This window comes from Lissotriton helveticus, chromosome 1_1, assembly GCF_964261635.1.
Source record: "Lissotriton helveticus chromosome 1_1, aLisHel1.1, whole genome shotgun sequence".
In the NCBI taxonomy this organism is placed as follows: Eukaryota; Metazoa; Chordata; class Amphibia; order Caudata; family Salamandridae; genus Lissotriton; species Lissotriton helveticus.
The window spans coordinates 901,870,233-901,888,379 of NC_136057.1; the positions used below are offsets into that span (position 1 = coordinate 901,870,233).

At 42.2% G+C, this 18,147-nt stretch overlaps 1 protein-coding gene across 1 annotated transcript in view; it reads left to right on the forward strand.

The window, feature by feature from the left end:
• Positions 1-18,147, forward strand: part of LOC144771275 (uncharacterized protein C3orf20 homolog) — a 315,600-nt gene that overhangs the window by 205,103 nt on the left and 92,350 nt on the right. The window contains exon 8 of the mRNA XM_078655868.1: positions 8,811-8,927. Coding sequence (XP_078511994.1) covers positions 8,811-8,927 — 117 coding nt within the window. The remainder of the gene's footprint in view (positions 1-8,810; positions 8,928-18,147) is intronic.

Sequence of the window (18,147 nt, forward strand, 5' to 3'; positions counted from 1 at the left end):
ACCTCAGTCATTTTCAAAGTGAGCCCTGAACTACTGAAATCACTACAGTGTCAACCCAAAACCAAAAGTATACGGATCACTATGTAAATGTCAAAGAAAATAAAGAAGTATACCTTCAAATCTGCGGTGTCCCCATCTCTGCACTCTGTGTGTATGGCTGAACCTTGTTGGCCAGTTTGTTTTGCTGATCACCCTACTCTGTTGGTATTTTATCATGCATGCTTGTTAAAGGCTGATGGCCTACTCCCTCATACTTACAAACCATTAACTGAGAAGGAGCAATGACAAAATGTCCCGACACTGCAGGGGAGGAACATCTGCAGGAAGGGTCATGTGGTCCTTTGTGGGTATGGCCTTGGTCCTGAGCAAAGTACAGTCATGTAGGATGAGAGTGATAGGGATGTTGTCTTTCTTACTAAGTGTGTGCAAGATAATTTCTTTATTCCTGTCAAATATTCTAGTTGGGGTTAGAAGAAACCAGAGAAAATCTTATTTGCTAAAAATAAAAATATCACTAGACGCCATTAAAAATAATTAATGATATTGGAGCATAATTTCGAAAAGCAGATGGAATCATCCAGAATCCATTAGGTGGAGATGGCCTCTGAAGACTTAAGACATGACAAACATGGCTGGCATGGTGAGAACACCTGGTGTTTGTGGTGTCACTCCTTGATAAGAATGTTAGGGAAATGGTAATCAGCTTCAGGACAGGTTTGATTACTCTTTTCAGGCCCCGCAACTGATGTAGCTTTTAACCTGTGAAATGTCAAAGGTACAACTGCCAAAATACAGAGATCCAATCTGCCCCATACATCTGTAAAAGTCTGCAGACTGTGCACCTTTTTACCAACTGTATACAGATAGCTGCACCCTCCTGTCTCTTCCCAAACCACCTACACCCGGTCAAGTCTACGTCCTTCAAACGTCTTGGATCCCTGCACTGGAATAACAATCCAACAAACTATCAGCAAATCCTCCCCTACCTGTATTTGCCTCTGCCATTGAAGGCAGGGGAGAGGATGTGGTGCAACGGTCAAGAGCTGGCGACTTTGGATCTGGGAAACCAAGTTCGACTTTCAGTATTGACTCAACATCCTGTGATTCTGAGCAAATCACCACATGCCTAAAAAAAAGAATCTTGGGTAATGCAACTGGTGCTCATAGAAAACAATCCAATGCCATTAGGCCAAGTGTACACTATATAAAAAGAAAAAAGAATATCACCCTCTTCGGCTTAAAGACCAACCCAGTGCATACTCCACTGCCCACTCATTCCAGAAATCTGTCCCTACATCGGATTCTCATGTACATATGTAATATGTGTATTATAATCATTAATTGATGCTGATGTATTTCTGACATTCTTCAGAAAATACGTTTTAACACCACATCTGTGTGAAACCTCACTTCCATCAATGGTATTATGCACATATATATTCTTTTAGAAATTATTTTACTTCTTATAAAAATACATACAAATTGTTACAGCTGACACCCTTGGGTGGTAGTACTCCAAACGTTTTCCTCCCCCCCTCTGTTTTGCTTCATTTGTTTTTGTGCACTTTACCACTTGTTAGCAGTGGTGCATGTGTGCGTTACCTAAAACATGGTGCAATTGACCTACACCTACTTGACACACTTAATTTATGTGTAAGAACGTGCTACATGTATCTAGGGCTTGTAAGTTAAATGCTACGAGTGGGCTTGCAGCATTCGTTGGGTCCCCTTCTGATCTTGTCTTTTAGATCATGTCTCAGGCCTACCACTGCAGCCTGTAGTGCAGTTTTACACTGTCATTTCCAACTGGCAAAGTAAACCTTTTGTAATAAATAATTGGTAGAGGGTCTCAGGGGAAAAAATATTTAGAGACCAAAGTGACAGAAAAAAAAACCCTATTCCTAATATGACACAACAGAAGAACTGTCACTGGTCTGTTTGAATAATATGGGCAAAAGCACAAAGCTCAGTATCTACCTGTGGAGTGTATACAACAAAAAGGAAATGAATCCCATCAGCCCACCCAAATGGCAGAGCATCATCATCTGGGATACCTCCAAATGATGGTCCGGCTAGGAGCCACACACCTGTTGGTATTGTGTGCTTCTCCAAACGTAATGGTGTGGGATATCAAATTTGCAGTGAAAAGAATATGTGAGAGAAAATAACAAAAGTGCAGTCTAAAATTGGCTACCATGACATGAAGAGAAACTTTAAGGACGTTTGGTATCATTATTATGTTCACAACGTTATTTTCCTTCTTGCAGTAGTGTTCCAGAGGTCCTGATGAAAGCCTGGTATGTCATCCTTTCCTACAATAGGCTGAAACATGTTGACCAAGTACCATCCTTAGTAGAAAGTTATTATTTCAAACTGTCACACACTCATTTTTAATATTGACACCATGATATCTCTCTATTAAAGTTTCTCTTCATGTCATGGAAGCCAATTTTAGACTGCACTTTTGTTATTTCCTCTCACATATTTTTTTCACTGCAAATTTGATATCCCACACCATTACGAACACATTTTCCTTTTTGGTATGATCCATCACTGGTGGTTCCTTTGGTTTGGAGAAGCACACAATACCAACAGGTGTGTGGCTCCTTAGCCGGACCATCATTTGGAGGTATCCCAGATGATGATGATGCTCTGCCATTTGGGTGGGCTGATGGGATTAATTTCCTTTTTGTTGAATACACTCCACAGGTAGATACTGAGCTTTGTGCTTTTGCCCATATTATTCAAACAGACCAGTGACAGTTCTTCTGTTGTGTCAAAGTAAACCTTTTGCCAGTTCCAAACCTCCATTCCTAATACTTATAATTCACCCCTATGTTAGGCCCTAAGGCTTATAGGGCAGGGTGCATTGTATTTAAAAAGCAGTACAAGTGGATTTAAGTTTTACATGTCCTGGTAGTGAAAAATTCTCAAAATTGTTTTTCACTATTGCAAGACCAACTCTCCAATAGAATAACATTGGGTTACCTTATTACTCTTAATAAATGATAACTTACATTTTGGAGCAGATAGGACATTTATGTTTACGCTTAAATGAAGTGTAATTTAAACACCTGTTTAATGTAAAGTTGGATTTAAAGTCATATGGCTGGATTAGCTTAACTGTTGGAATTTGTGTATTCCTCTCCGAGAGTAATACAAAGGGGGACTCTGTGTTGGCAGGATGGTTGGAATGGAACTGTTCCCTGCCTCACTTAAATTTCAAAGGGCTGTCTCCAGCATTCATCAATGAACTTGACACCAGTCTTTTGCCACCCTAGACTACTTGTAGCCTTATCAGGGGAAGAAAATAACTTTCCAGACTCAGAGGTGGGGCTTGTAGAAGGTGTCCCCCCACTTCAAAGGCTGGCACCAGGTATAAATATTGGACCTCTTGAACCACTCATCAGATCACTTCTGGACCTGTAGAAGACTCATAGGAAGGACTGCCATGCTGCCTGAATAACTGCCCTGCTGCCATATTTCAGGAAGAACTGACCAGATGACTACCCTGCTGCCATCGTTCTGGAAGGACTGACTGCCCTGCTGCCATTCCGCCTGGGGAAGGAAGCCTGGACCTGCTCCTTGAACCCAGAACCACCAGAGTGACTCCAAGGGCTAGATGGCTGGCATCCTGTGTGAGCTAAAGGGACATAACAAGCTCTGGAGACCGGTCCTGCATCTGCCCAGCTGACCAGAACTAACTGGACCTTTCTGTGCCTGGGAGCTGGCCTTCACTGGAGTAATTCCTTTTATGCGTTCCCCAGGTTCTGAACTCTTGGCTGGCATCAGAGTGTACTCCTCGTGGCCCAACTGAGAGTTCTCTCACAACTGCAGCTGCATGACGCAACTTAATGTAGGACCTCACACTGCAACACCTTGCCGCTCCTCATTGGTAGCCTCATCGGAACCTACGCAGTGTAATGCTACTAGATTCAAAACCTTGCATCAAAGCACCTCACAGCTCCTGATCGTGGCCTCAATGGAACTGATGCAGCACAATGCAACTCGATGCAGCACCTCGCAGCTCCCAATCGGCGGACTCATCGGAATGGATGCAGCGTGACACAGGACCTCGCATCTCTGCCCAATTACAACCAGGTACTCTGTCATGAACCAGCTCAGCACTCCATCGTGGTCAGCAGTGGCGGCTGGTGATGACAAAAAAGTGGTGAGGCGGGAAGTTTAAAACAGATATTCATTTTTACGCGACTTAATGGTCATCTTTTTATTGACCTTAAAAGATGAAAGTCTAAGTGGGAAGCTGAAGTTCAAACCATGGGGTCAAATACAGATAATCAGCCTTGTCAGACGGCTTAGTAGATGCCAGATCCAGCTAAGAAGCAACACAGCTCATTCCCCATTGAACCATAAACTCCCATCCACACACTCCCCCATTCTGCCATTCACCCTCTCACTCATTCACACACTCAGTCATGCATTCTCAAGTACCCTTCCACTCATTCACCAAATTAACACTACCTCACACACTCACTCCTGTACTTTCATTTATTAAAATATATGATTGTAGGCAGCAGGTTATATTTCAGTCAATTCATGGTGATTTAATGATCTTTTATGTACCCACGGTATCATGCCTAGTCATCCACTCAGTTACATATTCAACTACTCAAGGTCACTCACTAACCTACACAATATACACACTAACCTATACACATTCAACCATTCACTTTCACCCACCTTACATTAATAACCTGCCCACTTATATCCAGCCATGCGCATCAAGCTTCCCACTATCATTCACCCAATTTATATAACCAGTCTACGCATTTACCTACACACACTCCACATTCAATAACTTTGCTAGCACTGGTTTTATTCTGCCTCCAGATTCCATCTAGATTTCCCACTGGATCAGCAATTAGCAAATATAACCTGCATTGGAGATACAACAACCACATGCAGTTGTGGCAGTAAAGAGTTTAACACAGATCCCATTGGTGCTGCAGAGGAGAAAGCGCAACAGTTAGAAAGTGAAAGAAAAAGATGAGAGGGAACAGATTTTTACTCTCTTCTCCCAGCTTACTTGTCTTTGTTTTTGAGGCAGCTGCTTATCTGGTCGTGTTTCCGGAAAAGGCCACGTCACCACAGCAAGATCTAATCTAGGATTCTTGTGCGTGCTCTTACCGATCATAAATAGGCTCCTTCTCTGATTTGAAATAAACAAAATAAAAGGTGACCTGGCACCACAGACTGACAAAATGTTTGTCTGTGGCATTTTTCCCATGCTTCCTAAGTCCACCCTTTTGCATCACAGGGTGGGTGTGGTCAGTGAAGCTTGTTGGCCACACCTCACCCCTGGGAAGATGGTAAAGGGTAGAGTAACTACTGCTGAGTGGCATGCAGACTTGAACAGCCCAGGATTGGAAAGAAAACGTCCGAGGTTGTTTTTAAGCTGCACTCTGGAGGAACGTGGAGAAATGACAAGTGCTGTGCACAAATAAGCCCTAGCAGGGCTCTGTCAGGTACATGCTCACACAGGCACAGAAGGCCTTCTAAAAATATGAACCATATCATACTTTTCGGAAGTTCATTTTACTGTCATTTATTTTAAAAAGCTTATATTAAGATGCATAAAAGGAGTGGGCGTGCAGCCCCTGTGCCCATATTGAGGAGCTCCTTAACTTGTGACTTTGTTCTGGTCTGCCGCGGCCAGATAACTACAGTTGCTGCTTTGCGATTTGTTTGCGCTACTTTTACTTAAGACTTTGAAACTGCATTTCTCCAGTTCAACTAATTGGATTTTTGTCTTTCTGATATCATTTGTTTGATTAAAGTTTACTCTATTGTTCTAGATTGGTGTGGGATTTTTCTTGGTTTTTCCACTCTATTATAGTTTGTGTGCTGCATAAATACTTTACACATTGCCTCTAAGTTAAGCCTGATTTCTTTTGTACCAAGCTACCAGAGGGTTAAGCACTGGTTAATTTAGTGACTTTTTGAGTTTCACCCTGACAAGGATTGTGGTTGTTGCTTGAAAAAGGTTTCACTCCTCTCAACCAATAATCCAATTTCTCTCACAAAATATAAACATACCACTACAGTTTCATCATGCTCTTCGAACACTCTTATCTGATTGCATTACTGCATTGTGCCAGCATACTGAATACCTCCCTTGTATGATAGTTTTCCTCCCATCTGAATGGCAGAGTATTAGCCACTGAATAAAAATAACTCAATATTGTTGGGTCCTAATTTTATTTTCATTGTAGATGTCATGTCTTGCTTTCTTTTTCTATCTGTTTTTACATTTCTTTGATTAAAGGTCATTGCTCAGTTTCTCTGTGGGTTGAGAGATCCCTAGATGAGTTTATAAATAAATAAATATTGACCACGAGGATGAGCCTCAGAATATTGTTCATGCCATGAGCTGTTGTCTTAACGGCTTGTAATGTTAAGTGTGATCAGTGTATCTAAAAGAATCACAGCCTTGTGCACAGTAGTGAAATGCAGAACATTCACATTCACATTAGTAACCATCACTCATTGTTGATGAATGGGTCTAACATTGCAACCCTGGGGATTGTGTGCACTGGTTTTATAGTGTATTGATTCAGATATTCGATGTTTACTGCCTGGGCCGGCTTTAGCGCTGGTGGAACCCAGTGCAACAATATTTATTGGCACCCACCCCCATGACCCCTTTCTCCACATATTCCCTCTCTATCACCATTCAACAGTGTTCCTTTCTCTTCATAACTCACCTCTCTCACATGCATTTAATTTGGTTTATAGCGCTGCTCATACCAGTGTAGGCTGTCAGAGCACTTTACATCACACACACATTATACAGAGACAATGACTCCTGCATATGTCTATCAGTCTATAGGAAATGTTACATGAGAAATGAGGATTACAAGGTGTTTGGTTCGAAGAAGAACACATTTGGGATTTCATAAAGTGCCACAGTGGTTGCCATTGGCTTTTCGAATAAGAAAGTATTTCAACGCAAACCAACCCTTTTAAGCAACATTAGGTTAATGAAAGACTTGGAAAAAAACATAACATTCTAACCTGTACCATGAAGTTTGCATGCAACTGTTTGATGACAGTTCACATAGCTTTCTGTGCTATACTAGGATTGTAACTTATGAACTGCAAGTAACAAAATCATTTATGTGACAAAAGCAGTAACCACCGACCTATCCACATAAAATACAGTTCTGTGATCTGCATGCTACATATTCTTTGCAGCAGGTACATTAACCTGCGCTACTTTATTATGAGCCTAAACTGCGATAAACCCTTAGCAAAGCAGGACAGAGCATGGGAGTGGAAGGCTATGACTCTCCCGGACTTCGCTGTGTGAAGAAAGGTAGGGACCATTGTACGGGTTTATAAATGGCAGTGTATAAGGCAAGAGGTTGCATCCAGAAGCACCCCAAGATATGGCAGGTGTGGGCGGACAACCAGGGCATACAATTGGAACCTGTTCCCCCAGTGTGTCAGTTGTTTGATGATGAAATCCGGCCATTTGCGGGTTGAGGATGGACAGAGTGGAAGTGAGACACTGACTGCTGCATGTGGATCTTCATTATGTTCTATTGACGGATGTCAGGTTGGAGGAGTGGAGGTACACATGTGTGCAGCCATTTGAGTTTTTCTTTGCCATTTTCTATGTCTTTGTTTTCTTATAAATGTTGGCCTCATAGCCCTTCTTTTTTTTTACTTGACTTGCAAAATCAATAAAATATTTTAGAACGTAAAAGAACTGCCACTAGGTAAAATGCCATCTCTCTTCAAGCAAGTACATTAATAACCAGTTATATTGACATTTTTATTGTTGCCTGAAAACTGCTGGATACACAAGAAACTCTTCAGAAGGTGCTTTTATATACATAAGTTACATAAGTTATTTCTACACACAGCGCACCATAGGTCAGCGCCAAATGTGGCTGCATCTGTCACACTGCCCTAAAGCCGGCACTAGCCCTGTAGCACCATCAAAATCCCCAAAATCATTCAAAAGTGAGCGTTCATTGTTCCATGTTTGTAAAGTAGCCTAGCTGTTTCAACTTAACTCTTTTAAAGCTATAATGAAAAATTACATAACTATGTTATTCATTTTTCGGTCTGCTCTAGCGAGAGTTTTTAGTAGTCGCATCTATTTCAAGTAATCAGGAATAGTAATCTATAAAAAAGATACATACATACATATATACTTACATAGAAGGACTTTGGGGGAGCTCTTTACATCCTTTGGTCTGCTTAACTGTCATTCACATGTTTCACCCACCACAGGAGACAGCATGAAGAACTGAGTCAACACACGTCAGACATTGGCTCTCTTGCGTTGTAGAGCCACCTAAAAAAAATTAAATTTCAGTGCCAGGGTTAGTGGGCCAATACTTTACTTTGATAACACTTTGCTTTTGCACTCTTAATAATTTTGATGTTTTTTTACTTAGCCATTTCTTGTGTCTGTAAGCTATGCCTTTAGGTCACAGTAATCCAATGCAAATAGTGCATTGTTGTGCCAGTTATGAGCATATTTTCTGTTGACGTACAATAAAACTAAAAAATGGGTTTTGCAATTATTCTAACTACAGCTCCTTGTTATGAAGCATTTGTACTGTTTTTAAATTAAAACTTCTCATGCAAGCATACGCCTGCTACGGTTAGTTGGCAGAATTCTTTTTTTTCTTCTTTTTATTATTGTGAAATACACTTGCAATGAAAGAAATTGCACGTATTTACTATAACTTAACATGTTGGCTTTGCCAGTGCTTGTTTAAAATAGCATCGTCAATGCAAACATTTAAACCCCAATTTCCCTTTTGTTGCTGCAGAGTCGTCTGGATTCATTCCGCCTACTGAAGTATAACATTGACAGCGCGGATGAGTTCACAGGCCGGGGAGGGTGCCTGCTGGTGGAAAGGCACATTGTTGCTCCTGGCATGTTTCTGGTGAGTTTTGTGTCAAACTTGTCTGTGTGTCAAAGTTGTATTTGAATGGGGTTTTTCCAGAACTATCCAAAAGGGAGCAAGCTGATGGAGACACTACTGCATCCCCTGTATGATAGATTACCCTTAAGGAGAAGGTGTCTCCCAACTGCCCCCTCAGGTCCATAATGAGGTGAAAGGGCAGGGCAAGCGTTGGATGCCAGATAGAATCATACTGGCTGAGGGAACATCAAAGGGACCAGTGACCCTGCCTGACATGAGTCCTCTCTTCCTCTCTCAATATCCCTCAAGCAGCCCACCTTGAAGAAGGCAATCGTGCCTAGGTATGCAATCTAACGAAGTCCGAAAATTCAATATAAGATCACTTTTTATTTAAGCTCAAACCTTTATCATAGTCCTTTTGTTTATTTTTATTAAAGTATAAACTACAAATGTTTTCAATGTCTAATTAGGTGTGGGTCATGTACTAACCATATGGAAAGAACAGCCACTTCTAAATAGTTGCAAAAATATGTAGAGAGAGTCGAATTTCCACACAATTGATCTCAGTGGAGATTATTTGTATAGTTTAGTCATACTGTAGAACTGATGGGGTCTTTTTTTAACAGATAGTTAATCAATCTCATGAGCTCATTAGCACAGTGAATCCCCCTGCAATTGAACTTGTTAGACAGTCATGTGTGCCGAATGCAGTTTGTGCATATCACAATATACAATTGATTCACTATTGGGTTGCCAAAAAAACACTTTAAATACAGCAACATTTGAAAGTCTGAGTTTATTAAATACAACTTAAATCTACATAGATTACCTTCCTTTTACATATATACCTTCCATGGACTTATGTATCTTTATATTTATTACTTTGCCTCTAATTCAGCATCTCCAATGCACTACCCTATTTCTCACCCAATACCGCTCTCAATATATTCTCTACCTCCACTCTCACTTATCCCAAATCCTATTCTACTACTACAATCCCCAAAATAACTCTTTCTAGACTCTTCCCTTCTCTACTCCTCCTTGCATCATCTCATACCTCTTTTACTACTCAGATCTCCCAAACAAGTCTTTCTAAACCCTTCCCTCTAACTCACCCCCCACCTTTACTCATCCCAAACCTCCTCTTACTGTTATGAGCTCAAAAAACATCTAGATCCTTTCCTCTTCTATCCCTCTACTATCCTTTTCAATCCAAATAACAGACTAGCATGTCCACCACTCAAATTAATTCATATTTCCCTAGACTAATTCCCCACCAATCCTGTTTGGGTTCCTGAAGTAGCGAGATACCCGCCGAAAATCACTTCCACACCTCAGCAGGGGCAGGAAGCACTATTTAAATGCAAACCCTTCTCTCTTCTATCCCTTCACTATCCTTTTTCATTCCATAAAATCCATTTATTTTATTTGTAAAGCATCACAGGCCTCCTTGTACTCGGTTTGGTGGGCAAAAGGCAGCAAAGAACAAGCTCCAAGGCAGTTGGAGTCCTGAAGCGTACAAGGACGATTCATTAAATAGCATTTTTCATGTGCTATCCTGAGTCAGTCCTTTAGTCTAATGATCTTTGGAACTCTTCCTTCTTGAGAAGTTCCAAAAATACATGCAGTTTAGTGCACCCCTAAGCTGAGGGTCCAGGGGGATCCAGAGTTTTAGTCCTTGAACTCCTGTCTAAAAATATCCCTACTGGGTCAGGTGAAAATTGGCTGAGGGGAAATGCTGCTAGTTATTGTGTACGGGTAGCAGACTTAGCAGGTAACTACAAACTTCCTCCCAGTAGCCCTTTATATTGAAAGCTAAATAACATATTAGTGTGTAGGAAGAAACAGAGTTCTGTGCCTAACAGCGGGACAAGGGACTATTAAATATCTGGTACAAAAGGTGCGTGGGGTGCAGTGTGGGATGAGGATCGGTCACTCTGGCAGAAGACGGAGATAAGGCATCCTTAACTTTGGGGGACCTGAGGATCCTGAGGAGATTGACATCAGGGGTGGTTCCTCATTTGGTGCGTTAGAGCATCGCCCCCCCCCCCCCCCCTTACTGGGAGCCATCACATACATTCAAATATTCATTACTAAATAAATGTTTAAAAAAATGCCTTGCCACCTTGCTTGAGTGTTTTTGAGGGCAGGACGGGGGCATGGCCATTCTTGCCAATTGGCAGGAGGGATGTGCAATGTCCTAAAGCTTGCAGAGTGCATGTAAGATTGGTCGGCTCGCTTGCGATGCTCAGCCTGACATGCGCACTTGAAGCCTCTTCAATCTGTGCTGTGTTGAGTAATCGGGAAATGCAACCACAGCTCCTCAGTCTCCTTATGAGCGCTGGGTTTGGCTGCTCCTGGAGAACTGGGCCTTATGGGCCTAGCGGCGCAGGGCACGCCTGATATCTCCAGGTTCACCTGCCTTATCAGACAGAGACACGAGACACTCTGTTCGGCGTAGAAAATGTGATTTATTAGCTGCAGCTAAGCACAGTTATCCAAGAAGTACAGAAGTATATTCTTAGGAGACTGCCACTTCATTCAGTGGCGCACGATCTTTTATACAATATACATTTACAATACTCACTCCCAAAACATACAGAACTGACAAATGGGAAAAGTTCGAAAACAAGCTATCGGGTATCTTGTATACGCCCTTCTTTCAGACCCCGTGTTCTCCCCTCCCCTCAAGTTAATCAATGCTAGTGCATGTAATTCAATTTGCAGGTGGCAGGACGTATTTGCGAGCCTCAAAGGACAGTTGTGTAACAAGAGAATACACAGAAAGAATAGTGAAGGCCAGTTAAATAGGATAATATAAAGGAAGAATGGTGAGACCCACACAGCCAACTAAGACAAGGATCAATCAGACTAGACATGGATTAACTAACTCGGCCAGTTCCTGACATTGGTTTCTTAAACAAGGACAAAAGGGTTACTCTTTAACTGGAGAGGCGAGCAGCTGAAAAGGCAAAAACATCATGTTCGCCGTGTCGCCTGAGTGAGGGCAACACAAAATGGCGGCTGTTACAAAATGGCGGCTGACTACGAAGCAAAGTCGAAAATCACGGAACCTCAGACCCTCCTTTTGCCATTACTCAGGCAAAACGCAAAGGACTCACGCTAGTCTGAGTCAATGTCAATGGTCATGAGGTCATTGAGCTGTTGCTGCAACATCATCTTAATGTTTTCTGTTTGCTGTGATACAGGCTTTGGAACACACAAGGTGGCACAAAGACCACAGAGAGCGGGGCCACATTGCAAACAGAGACAACAAGAGAAAATGATGGCTAAAGTCATTCCAAGGAAAGTTAACACCTTCCATCCCCATGTGGACAGTAGTCCCCAAAACCATCCCATCACAGACCAATCTCCTGAGTCCTGATGAATAGACTCGGAAATGACATGTAGCTTAGAAATGGCTTGGTATACTATAGAAGCATTATCCGGAATGTAAATGCAGCAACTAGACCCAATCAATTTACAAACTCCTCCTCTATCAGCAAGGACAATGTCTAACACCATTCTGTTTTGTAAAGTCATAAGACGGTCCGTCTGAAGTTTAGCCGTCAAATTACTCAAGGATCCGGAAGTTACATTTATCGTAACCTCGACAACACAAACCAACTGTCTAATGTTTCTGCTATTGACCATTGGGCCCCAAAAGGGAAGAAACCCTTTAATAAAGTCTCCTCCCTCTTGTCCAGCTGTGTCTCCAGGATCAATAACCCCTCTACCATATCTTTTCCTGTGGTGTCCTGAAGGAGCAGTGTATGTAGGGGGAAGAAGGAAAGCTATATAGCATGTTCCTGAAAAATAGGCAGGAAGCCATGTGTAGGCCCTATCATGACAAACGAAATATGTACCTTGAGATGGGACTAACGGAGAGGAAATCAAGGGGGAATAGACATAGGTATGGGAACAAACACTCTTTTCCTGTTTATTCTTATTATTCTGACCCGTTATTTGCAAACACAGGGTGCCTTCATGAGGTACAGTCCAAATTGGTAAGGATCTTCTTTCTTTAGCCCTGTCAGTGAGGCTAGTAATGTAACGAGTCACATTCCAACCATCATACGCTCGTTTCTCATCCACGGGAATCTTACTAACGTTGGCAATTTTGGCCATAGTCACTATTCCTTTAATCAAAGGACTATGACTATAGTCTGATCCACCAGTATAGATATCACCAGGAGGATATCGAAGTTGGTTCTGATATGCATTGGAAAACATATCCAAATAAGCCCAAGCGGAACCTTCATATGAAAACGTGAGAACTAAATATGGCATCCCTTTCTCAGCGTTATCGAAGTTGGTTCTGATATGCATTGGAAAACATAGCCAAATAAGCCCAAGCGGAACCTTCATATGAAAACGTGAGAACTAAATATGGCATCCCTTTCTCAGCGTTATGGGGCAAAAGCCCACAAACCCAACAATCAGTAGTGTTAACTACCAGTTGATGCTGATGTAACAACTGGATGAAAGAATTGTTGAAATATTCTGGTCTCCTAACTTGTTCATGATCTGGGAGTGTGTAGAACTTATGCGGGGAGTCAGTAGGAGAAGAGAGCAAAGGAACAGAAGTCGAAACAGGTGCTTGCTGCATGGTGTGGACAATCCAACCCACAAAAGCTAATAAAATACATAAACACACTAGAATACATAGTGCTACGCCACATCGACTAAATAGCAATTTCTTATATTTGTTTCTTTTCACAATCATAACATCATTCCCTTCCATCTTAGTATCCACTTCTCTAAAGGCGTTGCTCACGATAATCTTCCTAGATCACTTAGGTGTGATTATTAGCCGTCCTATGACACTGCAAGTCCTGTTGACCTAGTCACTATTCAGGTCACAGCCTAAGACTCCTATCGTGACCCTGCAACTTGATGGATAGTGGAAAGGAAATGTCTTTTTTTTAAAAAGTAATCAAAGGAAAAAGGGAAAAAAAGGTGTTCGATTAGTGTTCAATTGACTTTAGACAACCTAGGTCTTAGGTTGTACCGGGTTTTGCCAGGTACCGTTTGGTCCTTAAACAGAGTCTCTGGGTTAGTCGTGTCCAGTCTTAGATGGGGTGGTACAGCTTCTTGTAGCACATCATCATCTTCTTTTTCAGAGTTTGTCCAGTCCAGGCGTGCACTACTAAAAGGTACAAATCGGGGTACTTGCTCACATTCGTTATCGCCAATGCCTTCTTGAACCCACTGATCATAGGGTAAAGGCAGGGGTACCCTCTTACAGTGCACGACGAGGACCCAGTTTTTCTTTCCGGCGACCTTCACAGCTGTACGTGTTGTTAAAAGGACTTGTCGCGGCGGCCCCCAACGAGGTTCCAGATTCTTCTTCCACTGAAAGTTTTTCAGACAGACATAATCTCCAGGTCGGATGGAATGACCTGGATCTGAGGAGGCCTCCGGCAAAGCATTTTGGACCTGTTGATGAATAACATGTAATTTAGTGGTGAGGTCATGCAAGTAGTCAACCAACAATGGATATGGAATATCTGAGTACTTTTTAGGTCGAGGGACTCCCCAAACATTGGCTGGGCGTCCGAAAACTACCTCATAAGGACTAAGTCCTAAACGAGAATGCACAGTTGTTCTCGTAGAGAGAAGTGCCAAAGGTAAAGCGTCAGGCCAAGCGAGGCCTGTGCTGGCCTGAATCTTCGCTAATTTGAGCTTGAGAGTGCCATTATAGCACTCTACCAAACCCGCTGACTGAGGATGGTTTGCCGCATGGAATTTCTGTCTAATGCCAAGACCCGCACACACCTTCTGCATAATTTGACCCACAAATTCACTTCCATTGTCACTCCAGACAATGCGCGGCAAACCAAACCTTGGGAAGAATTCTTTCAAAAGGACTTTGGAAGTGGACAAGGCAGTATTATCCTTTAGGGGGTAGGCCTCTATCCATCTGGAAAAGGCACAGACCACCACAAGGACATACTTAAGGTTGTTGGAACGTCCATATGAATGTAATCTATTTGTAAAACCTCAAAAGGATAAGTAGGGGGAGAAAAATGACCTGCCGGAGTTGGGGTTCCCTTTCCTGGATTATGCATTAAACAAACAATACAATGCTTCACTACATTTTCCACACATTTAGGAATACCTTAATTCTGCCATACTGGAGTCAGAAGCTTACATATTCCTATCACACTGATATGAGCTGGACCATGCGCCATAGTAACTACAGGTAGTATATAGGCATCTGGTACCAACCATCTTTGGTGTTCCGACAATTCCGTCCAACATCCTGTCTCATCCAACATTCCCGTACTTTATCTCCACTTGCTCAATTCCTTCTCAGTCGCTTCTGCTTGAATCATTTTAACACTTTCCACTGTGTCTTCACACATACCTCCTTCTCTAACCCAATTTGCAGGGCCTGCAACATACATATGGCTCTTAACGTTTCTCGCTGTTTCCTTCGCTACTTCGTCTGCGAATGCATTCCCTCGACCTACATCATCAGTGATCCTCTTATGCGCCCTGCACTTTACAATTGCTATTTGGGTAGGCAAAGTAAGTGATTCAAGAAGATCAATAACCAACTGACCATGCTGTATTTTAGTCCCATGGGAAGTAAAGAATCCTCTTTCCTTCCACAAGCGACCAAAACTATGAGCCACGCCAAAGGTGTATTGGCTATCGGTATAAACAGTCACTCTCTTTCCCTTCGCTAACACACATGCTCTTGTCAGTGCAATCAATTCAGCTGCTTGTGCTGAATTGTGTGTAATACGTGCAGTTTCCACTACTGTATGCAAGGTGGTAACAGCATAGGCTGCAGTCGAATCACCATTAGGAAGCTTATAAACACGAACTATCTACCCATAGGATCCCATCCGGGTCCACAAGTGGTGTATCTTTTAGATCTATTCTGCCTTTAGTTTCCTCCTCTGTTCGGAGAAGACAATCATGCTGATTTTGTGTACCCTCCTCTTCTGGAGTAGGTAACAACGTTGCTGGATTCAAAACATTGCATCGTTTGAGATGTATATGACTTGCTAAAAGTGTCAACTCATACCCAGACAAACGCGCACTCGTCAGATGTTGCGTTTTCGTTCTATTAAAAAGAGTATCTACTGCATGTGGTACCATAACAACAAGAGTGTGATCTATCGAATAGAGATGGCCGCTGCTGCTGTTGCTCTGAGACAACTAGGCAATGCCTTGGCTACTGGATCCAAAGTAGCCGAAAAATAGGCATATGGCATTTGTTTGTCTCCAAATTGTTGTGTTAAAACAGACAATGCACAACCTTCTCGTTCATGCACGTAGAGTGTAAAAGGCTTACTATAGTCTGGAGTACCCAACACAGGAGCAGAACACAAAGCAGTACGTAGATCAGAAAAACTCTTCTGACATCCGTCAGTCCAAGGAAGAGGTTGGGGTGTGTCTTTCAGAGTAATTGCCAACAAAGGTTTAGTTAGTAGAGAAATATTTGGGATCCACTGTCTGCAATAGGAGATAATACCCAAAAAGGCACGCACTTCCTTTTGCGTGGAGGGTACAGACATTCGTGAAATTGCATGAATACGTTCTGGAGTCAATCGCCTTCCCTCCTTCGACAAGAGATGACCTAAATAGGTAACCTCTTGTCGGCAATATTGTAACTTAGAGGGTGACACCTTATGATGTAAATCAGACAAGTGGCGCAAAAGCAAAATAGTCGCATCTTTACAGACATCTTCCGAATCAGCAGCCACCAATAAATCATCCACGTACTGAATTAAAGTAGCACCGGAAGGCAAAGAGAAAAATCCAATTGCGATTTCAAAGCTTGGCTATAAATGGAAGGACTCTCACAGTAGCCTTGAGGTGCACGTTTAAATCTAAAGCTTCAGCCTCCGAGAGAGAAACCAAAGAGATCTCTACTTTCCTCAGCAATAGGAATACTAAAGAAAGCATTCTTAAGATCGATAACTGAGAACCAAGCAGCCGAAGCAGGTACCATTGTGAGCAAAGCAGTAATATCCGGAACAACAGGAAACTGAGGGACAACAATTTTGTTGACCTCTCGAAGATCAATCACAAAACGATACACAGGTGGTTTAGAAGGATCGGTACATTTAAGAACAGGCAAAACAGGACTGTTGCAAACGTTTCCTCTCGTTTCTTCAATGACACCCTTCTGAACTAAATCATGCACAATAGCCAACAGAGCTCTTTCACCATCACTAGAAATCTTGTATTGAGGAATACGTGGCAACTGAACATCTGGCTTGACAGTAATCACGTAAGGTGGTATTTTGAGCAAACCAACATCATTCGGACCCGTGGCCCAAAGCGTAGCAGGAAGTGAACGCAATTCAAGTGGTAGTTGATCTTTAGACAGATACATAGGAGAAATCAATTTATCTCCCAACGTAAGATGTACACCAGAGGGGGAACTATACAACGTTGCATGTAAACGTTTCAATAAATCCAAACCCAACAAATTCTCACCGCAACCAGTCGTTAAAATGAGCGGAGCTTCCAAATCGTAAGGACCAATAGAAATGGGTAAGGGACATGAAACTGGATTGCTAACTGGGGCGCCAGAGAATCCTACAGAAACATTCGTTAAGCCAGACAAAGGTGCCCCAGGGAGTTTGGAGTGAATAATAGAACTTCTCGTTGCACCAGTATCCAAAAGAAACGGCTCTGAAACACCCAATGCAACAATGGTTACATAAGGCCCATCCTGATCCACTGGAACTGATACCACTCCCTTGCTTTGTCTACAGCTGTCCTAGCTAGTGGAAAAGTCAGAAGTGTCGTTCTCAATACAATAATCGTCATTGTAATACTGTGCAGACTGAGAATTCTGCTGATCAAAATAATTCATAGTATTCTGTGGGGGTAAGGAAGGCTGTCCTTGAGACGGCACACCTCGTCCTCTACCCCTGGGTGCTGACTGAAAACCACCACGACCTTGTGGCCCTGATAGTACACCATTACGCTGCAATAACACCGGACAACTATTCTTGAAATGACCTTCCTCTGTACAATAGGCACATTGATTAGGACCTAACAAAGCTCGTGGAACAAACGATGTAGGTTTCTGTAACAATTTCTGAAACTGTGGAGGCTGTTGAGATTGATTCTGAGCAGAACGAGGGGGATAAGCTTGTTGCAAAAGAACTTTTGTTTTCAACTCTTTAGACTTTTTCTCTGCTTTATCCTTTTCTTCCTTATCCTTGTTCTCGTAATACTGAGCAGTAGCTAATATCTGGGCAGATGAAGA